General features: G+C 39.7%; 1 protein-coding gene across 1 annotated transcript in view; it reads right to left on the bottom strand.

Annotated features, from left to right (window-relative positions):
• Window positions 1-9,733, bottom strand: part of TRPC5 (transient receptor potential cation channel, subfamily C, member 5) — a 263,323-nt gene that overhangs the window by 6,177 nt on the left and 247,413 nt on the right. The window contains exons 7-9 of the mRNA XM_006889931.1: window positions 7,848-8,051; window positions 7,578-7,619; window positions 1,403-1,492 (exon numbers count right to left, since the gene is read on the bottom strand). Of these exons, the coding sequence (XP_006889993.1) occupies window positions 1,403-1,492; window positions 7,578-7,619; window positions 7,848-8,051 (336 nt within the window). The remainder of the gene's footprint in view (window positions 1-1,402; window positions 1,493-7,577; window positions 7,620-7,847; window positions 8,052-9,733) is intronic.

Consider the following 9,733-nt stretch of genomic DNA (forward strand, 5'->3'; position numbering starts at 1 on the left):
TAAAACTTCATCTCATATACTTTTGTTATTTTGTCAGTAGGACAGTCCTTGGAAAAAAACATCATTTGGGACCTTCTAAGAATCAAATCCCTATGTACATCTGAAAACTTCTCCAACAGGGTAAAAAGGGAAGCCACAGACTGGAAAAAAGTGTTTGGTAGTGACATGTCAGAAAAGGGACAACTATGAGATATCATCTGACCCCAGTCTGAATAGCAAAATTTAACAGAACAGCAAGCAACAAATGCTGGTGAGGTTGTGGAGAAACTGGAACCCTTATTCACTGTTGGTGGATGTGTAAAATGGTGCAACCACTGTGGAAGGCGGTATGGCGCTTTCTCAAAAAGTTGCAAATAGAGATATCCTTTGACCCAGCAATTCCACTACTGGGAATATATCTCAAAGAGACCATAACCACCACCCAAGCATATATATGCACACCCATGTTTATCGCAGATTTGTTCACAATAGCAAGGAGTTGGAAACAACACAAGTGCCCATCAACAAACAAATGGATAAAGAAGCTGTGGTATACTCACACTATGCTACATTGAAAAACAAGGAATTCATGCAATATTATTCAAAATGGGTGACCCTGAAGGACATGATGCTAAGTGAAATATCTCAGTCACAAAAGGACAAATACTGCATGGTACCATTGTTGTAGAATGGGACTGATATCAGGGTTGGGGTAAGACTGAGAAAAACTGGATAAATTATGTATACTGCATTGAAACAGATGAGGGAGAGAATAATTTAAAAGTGATATATGACAGGGTACTATAGTTATCACAAGAGTCCAGAATTAAGGGTGCATAGTGGAGTGTATCTGGGGCGGTGGGAGGGGTACGGGGGGATTGTATACCAAAGAAAGAATTTTTCTTTTACTTTTTCAAAGAGAGGAGCAAACTGGGGTGGGGGGAGGGCTGGGCAGGGAGAAAAGTTCAACAATGAATGAATGGAAATGCAAAATATCTGTATATGTTTATTAAAATTTAAAAAATAACACACACAAGATTGACCAAGGTAAAAAAAAAAAAAAGCTGCACTGCAATCCCAAAGGCTAGTGGTTCAAGGCCACCTGCTGCTCTGTGGGAGAGGGATGAGCAGTCTCCTCCCATGCAATTAACTGCCTTTGAAAACCCACCAGAGGGTCAGCTATAGGTCAATTCTGATTTGATGGTAAATAACAACAATATCTTTGCAGGCCACTGCCACATTTCCCCTCAGAGAGGTTAATGGATTCAACCCTGACCTTCAGTTTAGCAGCCATACAATAAACCACTATGCCCTCAGGGCTCCTCTGGCCAAAATCCCATCACCAGAATACTCAAACTGTGGTGATTAAATGATACACAGAAAATGTAAAGTGCAAAGATAAACCACTTTAGGATAAAATTACCTTAAAATTTTCTTCTGTTAATCCTTCATTTGTTTTGGAATTTCTTATCATAGCAGCCACGTATCTTTTGACTAAATTCCTGATAACTTCCTAACATTGAAGAGAGAAGAAAATAGTCATTAATTTCTTTCTCAGCTTCTTAATAAACTAAGAAACCTGCTAAGGAAATAAAACATATTTAGGCCATGTTTGCAATAGAAAATGATCACAGGATCCAGTCATGTTCCTGGGGAGGGGCGGGGGACCATAGACAAACCAAAAAACCCAAATCACTTAAATCCATTGGTCAAGTGAATTCTTTTCAAAGGGAGCTCTTTACCTTGTGGGTGAAGAGTTACATTTACCCACCCCATGGGAGATGATTTATAGTCAACAGTAGCTCCTCTGAAAACCTGCTGGAGGGTCAGCTATGGCCCAGTTCCCACTTAACAACATTCAGAAGGAAAGTTTGTTTAAGGTAAACATGAATTCACATTTCTAGAATTATGAAAGTGGAATAATCATTAAATGGTCTTAGTCAATATTCTTTCACTTCAGGCAGGATTAAGTTTTGTTGTTGTTCTTGTTGTTAGGTTCTATCAAGTCACCTATGAACAACAGATCTGAACACCATCTTATCCTGTGTCATCCTCACACTTCCTGACACACAAGAGCCTGTTGCAGCAGTCACCGTATCAAGCCACCTGGTTAAGGGTCTTCTTCTCCTTCATTAACCCTCAACCCCTCCCAACATCAAACCTCCTAGCAACTTGTCCAAGGTATGTGAGGTGAAGCCTCATCATTCTTGCCTCCAAAGAGCACTCCAGCTGCACCATCTCTAAGACATATCTCTTCATTCTCTTGGCCGTCCATGGGATGTTAAGCTCAAAGGCATCAATTCTACTTCTTTCATCCGTATTTAGTGTCCAGATCTCAGATGCATAGCTAGTAATTGGAAAGACCATGGCCTGAATCAGACACACTTTAGTCCTCAAACTGATATCACTACTCCTCAATAATTTGAAAAGTTTTCTAACTGCAGGTTTTCTCAGTGCAGTGCATCTCCTTATTTCCTGATTGCTGGTACCAAGTGTGTTAATTATGGAGCCAATGAAGATGGAGCTATTGACAGTTTCAATGCCTTCTCCATCCATCATGACATGGCCTATTGGTCCAGTCATAAGAATCTTTGTTTTCCTGATATTGAGATGCAATCCACACTGAAGACTGCATTTGTTGATCTTCTACAAGTGTTTCAAGTCCTCCTCAATTTGAGCAAGTAAAGTTGTGTCATCTGAATAACACAAGTTATTGATGAGTCTCCCTATAATCCTGATACCACATTCCTCATCAAAGAGTCCAGCTTCTCAGATAACTTGCTCACCATATACATTGAACAAGCAAAGAGATAGAATACAAACCTGAGTCACACTCTTCCCAATTCCAAACCATGCAATGCTCACCTTCTTCATTCATACAACAGCCTCCTGATCCAGGTACAGCTTCTGCATGAGCACAATCAAGTGCTCTGGAATTCCCTTTCTTCTCAATGTCAGCCACAACTTGTCATGATCCATATAGCTAGGGTGGGAAGTCTTTGTATTTAAAAGATGGTCTGGTCCTACCTTTAAGTGAGCCTTTAGTTTGGCCTAGTTGGATCCTGGTGGGTAAGTGTTTGTAATTTCCTTGAAGGCTGGGACAAACTTTTTTGGGCATTTCTAATTGTGTTAGAAATCAAGTATAAGCTGATGGACTGTATCTGATCTTGTTTACAATCCGCTTGGGTGGGAAGCCTCTTGTGTCTGGTGAATGGGCCTTTGTACTTAGAAATTGGTATTGATTGTTTTTGGAGAGAACATTGTTCTAAGTGGTGCAGCATTTGTCTGTCAGTTTGCTGTGCTGAGATTACTTGAGTTACTGTGATACTAAAATCGTTACCACCCGGTGTGTCAAGTTCCAAAAGGGTTTACCCATTGTGGACAGGTTTTAGTGGAGCTCCCTGATTAAGACAGACTAAGAAGCAAGATGGGCCACCTACTTCCTAAATAAAAGGCTTTTGAAAACCCTATGAACACTAAACAAAGAGACTAGTTATAGTAGTGTAGTAGCAGAGCACAGACTGGAAGTCAGTTGAAATGAAAAAAAAATCAATAACAAACATTTTTTAACAATTGGTACTTGTAATGTATGTAGCTTGAGTGTTGGAAAATTGGAAATTGTTAAAAATGAAATAGAATGCGTGAATATCAACATACTAGGCATTAGTGAGATGCAATGGAACAGCTATGACCACTTCTACTATGCAGAGAATGAAAAACAAAGGAAGAATGGTGTTGCATTCATAGTAAAAAAGTCAATTTCAAGTTCTATCCTGATACACGATGTTGTGAGTGATAGGATAATATAGGATAATATCCATACACAGACAAGGGAGATCCATTAACATGACTATTATAAAAATATATGCTCCTGCATCTAGAGCCAAGAAGGAAAAAAAATCGAGAATTTTTACCAAATTTTGCCGTCTGAAATTGACCAAATATGCAGTCAGGGTGTGTTAATGATAATTGGTGACTGGAATGCAAAAGCAGGAAACAGCGACGAAGAAATAGAAGTTGGAAAATATGGGCTTGGTGATAGAAATGAAGCTGGATTAAACATTTTAGTCTTTCAATTGAAATAATCTTTAATCTTTCTAGTGAAAGTTTTCCTCTTTTTTAGGGAGTTGGGAGTGCTTTCTTCAGTATTTTTCTCAGAGTTAATCAACATATCTGCTTCACATGAAAGGTATCATCAGGATGATGATAGCTACTGCCTACCAAAACCTATCAGACACTGTGCCAGGTGATTTGTAAAAATACACACATACATGCTGAGTACTCAGAAGCTTTGGTTGTATAGTCTGTAAGGGAGTTGTGCTGCTAAGCCAGAGATGGCACATCTGAAGGTTCAAGGCCACCAGCTACTCTGTGGGAGAAAGATGGGCAGTCTCCTCCCATGTGATTTACAGTGTTAGAAAACCTATTGGAGGGTCAGCTATGAGTCATTTCTGACTCCATGGCAATGTGTTTCAATCAATTCTCATAACACTGTGAGTTAGGTTTTAGTATCCTGTTTCACAAATGAGAAAATTGAAGGTCAGTGAGGTAAAGTGACTTGCCCAAAGTCACACAACCGATAAATGGTAAAATCAGAATTCCAGTTCTAATCCAATCTGATTTCAAGGTTTGTAGTAATAATAGTGTAAAATTTATTGTTGCTGTTATATGTGAAGTGTGTAAGTTTGTTCATGAAGTCATTTAGATGCTCAAGAATCAAATTTTCGTGAGCACTATATATCATAAATTATGGCAATGAATTGTGTGGGACCCTTTATTATGAATATAATGAAAGTGCTGAAGAGCAACTACGTCAGGCTGGAGACTAAGGTGCACCTACCTGATCCAGGCCATGGTCTTCGCAATTACTTGCTATGCATCAGAGAGCTGGACTAAGGATGACAGAAGAAAAATCGACACCTTTGAGTTGTAGTGCTGGAGAAAAGTATTAAACGTACCATGGACTGCCAAGAAAACAAACAGGTTTGTCTTAGGGTGAAATGAAGTTTCTCTTTGAAAACAAGGATTTTGAAACTCTACCTCACATATTTTGGGAGTTTGGAAGGGTGGATGGATAGTGCAGGAGAGGAAGACCCTGGATAATATGGACTGACTCAGTGACTGAGGTAATGGGAGTGGATGTGTCAAAACAGTAAGATTGGCTCAGTTTAGGACAGGATTCTGAACTATTGTGCGTAGGGTCATTATGAGTCGCAGGTTTGACAGTACATAACTACAACAATGAGCATTTGAGACAGACAGTTGTAGTGAAAGGTAGATTTTCTTTCAACTGCTGTATTTGCTTGTTTCTCTTTGTTACTTGTATTCTAGGAGGAACAAAGTGAGGATAAGTGGCCTGTAGAACCTCTAAGGACAAATTTCTCCAAGCCTGTCACAGTCACACTATTTTCCTTTCTCACTTTGGATTTCTATAATAAGGAAAGTGAGAGAGAGAGAGAGTTTGGAGTCTTTCATTGGAAATTTGTAAGGATTCATCTTAGGAGAAGGAGTGTATTGCTGGGCTGCTAAGGGTGGTTTGAACCCAACAACCACTCTGAAAGAGAAAGAGAGGCAGTCTCTTATAATGATTTACAGCTTCAGAAAACAAGTAAGAGTTGCTATAACTCAGAACTGGGTTGAAAGGGAAGATTGCTTAATTTTCTCCTGTGGAGCACCTGATAGATTTGTACCAGCAGAGAGACTTGGCCTTTGGTTAGTAGTAGCACAATTCCCTGTAACTATGCCACCAGAGAGAGCTCCCTAGTAAGTTGTTGTATAGTAAATATAGCAAGTTGTTGATGTTGTTGTTAAGTGCCATCGAGTTGCCTGTGACTCATAGTGACCTTATGTACAATAACTCTGAACCCTGCCCCGTCCTGAGCCAGTCTCACTGACTCTGACACTTCTACCTCCATTGACCAATTACTGTATCAATCCATCTCATTTGGGGTCTTCCTCTCCTGAACTGTCTCTCCATCCTTCTGCTCATGATGTCCTCCTCCAAGGATCTCTCCTGGCCATGTGACCAGAGTATGTGAGACCGGACTTTAAAATCCTACCATCCAAGGAGAAACTTTGTTTCACCCTCTCCAAGACAGACCGGTTGTTCTCTTGGCAGTCCATGGTATGTTCAACACTCTTCTCCAGCACCACAACTCAAAGGCATCAATTCTTCTGTCATCTTTATTTACTGTCCAACTCTCTGGTGGATAGCAAGTAATTGCAAAGACCATGACCTGGATCAGGCACATCTTAATCTCTGGACTGACATCTTTGCTCTTTAGCACTCTGGGGAAGTCCCTGACAGCAGATTTACCTAATACAATTTGTCTTTTGATTTCCTGACTGCTGGTGCCAAGAGTGTTGATTATAGAGCCAAGCAAGCTGTAACTGTTAATAATCTCAATCTCTTCTCCATCCATCGTGGTGCTGCCAATTGGCCCAATGGTGAGAATCTTTGTATTTTTGATGTTGAGTTTCAATCCATATTGAAGATTACAGTCTTTGACTTCTGCAGCAAGTGCTTTAGGTCCCCCTTACTTTCAGCAAGTAAGGTTGGGTCATCTGCATAACATAGGCTGTTGATGATACTGATGCCACATTCCTGCTCATAAATACCAGCTTCCTGTATGATTTGTTCTGCACATAGATTGAAAAGATATGGAGACAGGATGCATCCCTGACACACTCCTTTCCTGATTTTAAACCATGCCGTTTCCCTGCCTCTGTTCTGAGGTCTGCTTCCTGGTCCAAGTATAGGTTTCACATGAGCACAATCAAGTGTTCTGGGATTCCCATTCTCCTCAAGGTTAGCCATAATTGTTCTGATCTACACAATAAAATGCCTTTGCATAGTCAATGAAACACAGACAGACATTCCTCTGATATTGTGCATTCAGCCAAGATCCATCTGACATTGGAGATAATGTCTCTAATTCCACAACCTCTTCTAAACCCAGCCTGTATTTCTGGTAGTTCTCTGTCAATGTACTGTTCAAGTCATACTTAGTAACTATTAACTGATTGACTGAATAGCCACATATTCCATTTTATTGAACGTGTTGTTAGTAGAAACTGTGGGATTAACAAACAGGACTGAATGAGCTACAGCTTTTCCAAGCTGTCTACTCTCTTGTCTGAAGGGATCATGTCTAGATAGAGCAAAAGGGGATTTTTGCTTCTACTCCAGGCTTAAAACTGGTCCATTCCAGTTTTTACATATCCACTTCAGATACATGGACCCAGAACCTGCTTTTTTTTTTTTAACTTGTTTCCTCTGACAGGATAAAAGACAAACACTTGGTTTGCCTGCATTTTAAAAGGACATTTCCTTTGCCCCACTTGAATAACCAATCAAGACATAAGTCCAATTGGCAAAGTGAAAAGTGAGTACAGAACCTACACTTTAACAAGATTCTATGACAATCACCTGGGGATTCATTCAGAGACAGAGTTAGATTCCTTTTTTTTTTTCCCCTAGAAGGAAAGGCAAGTTCTCTGCTGGGTGTCAGACTGGAATGAATTGCTTCTATGCCTTGCTTCTACTCTACAAAACTAGCCAAGAAGTATGGTGTTTAGTCTCTGTGGGAAAGCTTTACCTGGTAATGTTGATTCTGTATCAGACTGTCAGCATGGCGTTCCTGTAATTGAAAACAGAGAGGGTGTTAGTCTCAGAGTGTGCCCCACCCCCACCCTACCAAACCCCAGGGACTTAGGCCTGGAGAGTGATACTAGAGCTTCTTCCTGACTTGCAAACCCCCAAGATTCTTATGGAGTGATTCTTATGATGTTTAGGAAAGAGAGTGTAATAAAGGAGGAAGGTAAGAAGTTTCCTTTTCAAAGGAACCACACTTTTAAAAAAGCCTTACTGTGAAGCTTCTTAAGTTGTGCCTTCTTCGTCTACCATCAGGGTCTCTTTTGGGACAGAAGGTATTGTTGAACCAGTTTCCAAGGTAGAGAAATGACTTGGGGCTGGGGATGATGTTGAAAGGAGGTGGCAAAGTGCCACCTTCATCAAAGTAACTCATCCAGAGCTTCGTCCTTGCAAATTTCCACTCGATATCAGCATGATCCTAAGAAAGACAGGAGTTCAGATAGTTGGGATAAGAAACTGCAACGTGCACTTATGTCTCATTTTAAAAGCTCTACTGGTGGGAGCTCTGGTCACCTAATGATAAGAAGATGTGCTAAAATCCCAAAAGCACATGGTTTGAATTCACCAGCTTCTCTGCAGGAGAAGGATGGACAATCTCCTCCTGTATGATTAATTACCTCCAAAAACCTACCAGAGGGTCAGCTATGGGTCATTCTGACTCAATGACACATAACACCACCACCACATATGTCCCTACGGAGGACAGTCTGTTATAGGCTATAAAACTTCTACTTACACCAAACTGTATGTATAGCCCAGTGAGCTCACTTATGGAAATCTATTGATGCACTTGCAAAAAAGATGTGGGCAGAGGGAGATTCACTGTAGTATGACTTGGGATAGGAAAAACAGAACAAAATAATAAAAACAAACAAAAAAACTATTGGAAAAAACCCCACCAAAATGAGTAACAATCTATATATCCCAATAGCAAGAGCCTGGTTATAAAAATGTTACAACCATATAATTTCATCATAAAATATAATAACACTATCACAATTATAGTAAAAGCATTTGTGGGAGAAGGATGGGCAAGCTCTTCCCATGAGATTTACTGCCTCTAAAAACTGACTGGAGGCTCAGCTATGAATTGTTTTTACCTGATGATACACAACAACAACAACATAAGCATTTAGGGAGCTCTGGTGGCTTAGTGGTAAGAAGTTGTGCTGCCAACCCAAAGGCAGTTTGAATCCACCAATTGCTCCACAAGTGAAGGATGGACCATCTCCTCCTATATTATTTATCACCTACAAAAACATACGATGCTGCTGGGAAAGGAGGGACAATCTCCTCCTGTACCAGTCAGATCTGATTTGATGGTACACACACACACAAAATAATAATAAAATTTAAAAAAAAAACCAGACTTACTATGGGTCAGCTATGAATCAGTTTTGACTTGACAATAATAACAATGAGCATTTATTATGTACAGCTTAAACTCTCACTAAGTATATATTTCATGTGCACGCACAAATATAGAAATCACCTCTGTGTCCTCTAAGTGAATAAAGAAATATAAAGTATATATTGTATTTAATGAATTTCTAGAAAAAGGAAAGCTCTTCAGATCGCATGCTTACATGTGCTAGATGGGAATGTACTAAGCTGTCAACAGTACTTGATTTAAGCTAGGGGAATCTCTTTTTAAATTAAAATTTATTGATGTATGACTTTCATACAATAAATACACATATATTATGGGTTCAATGAGTTTTCACAAGCATGTATGTGTGTGTATATACATGTATACACACACACACACACACACACTTCAAATCCAGCAGCTGCTATGTGGGAGGGAGATGGGCAATTTTCTCCCATATGATTTATTGCCTCTGAAAACTTGCTAGAGTTTCAGCTATGAGTTGGTTCCTACTCTATGGTACATAATAACAACGTGTCTTAATTAAGATGGAAGGAATATACTAAGTCATTGTATAGAAAGGAATTGGCAGATACAGAAGAATTTAATGAAATAACATTTGAGCAAGAGCGTATAGTGATGGAGGCAGAAGTTCAAGGTGCTTTGAAGGAAATAGCAAATAATAAGGCCCCCGGAATAGATGGTATACCGATTGACATATTTCAGCTAAC

The sequence above is a fragment of the Elephantulus edwardii genome, unplaced genomic scaffold (assembly GCF_000299155.1).
Source record: "Elephantulus edwardii isolate Elephantulus edwardi_28Jun2011 unplaced genomic scaffold, EleEdw1.0 scaffold00083, whole genome shotgun sequence".
Taxonomy (NCBI): domain Eukaryota; kingdom Metazoa; phylum Chordata; class Mammalia; order Macroscelidea; family Macroscelididae; genus Elephantulus; species Elephantulus edwardii.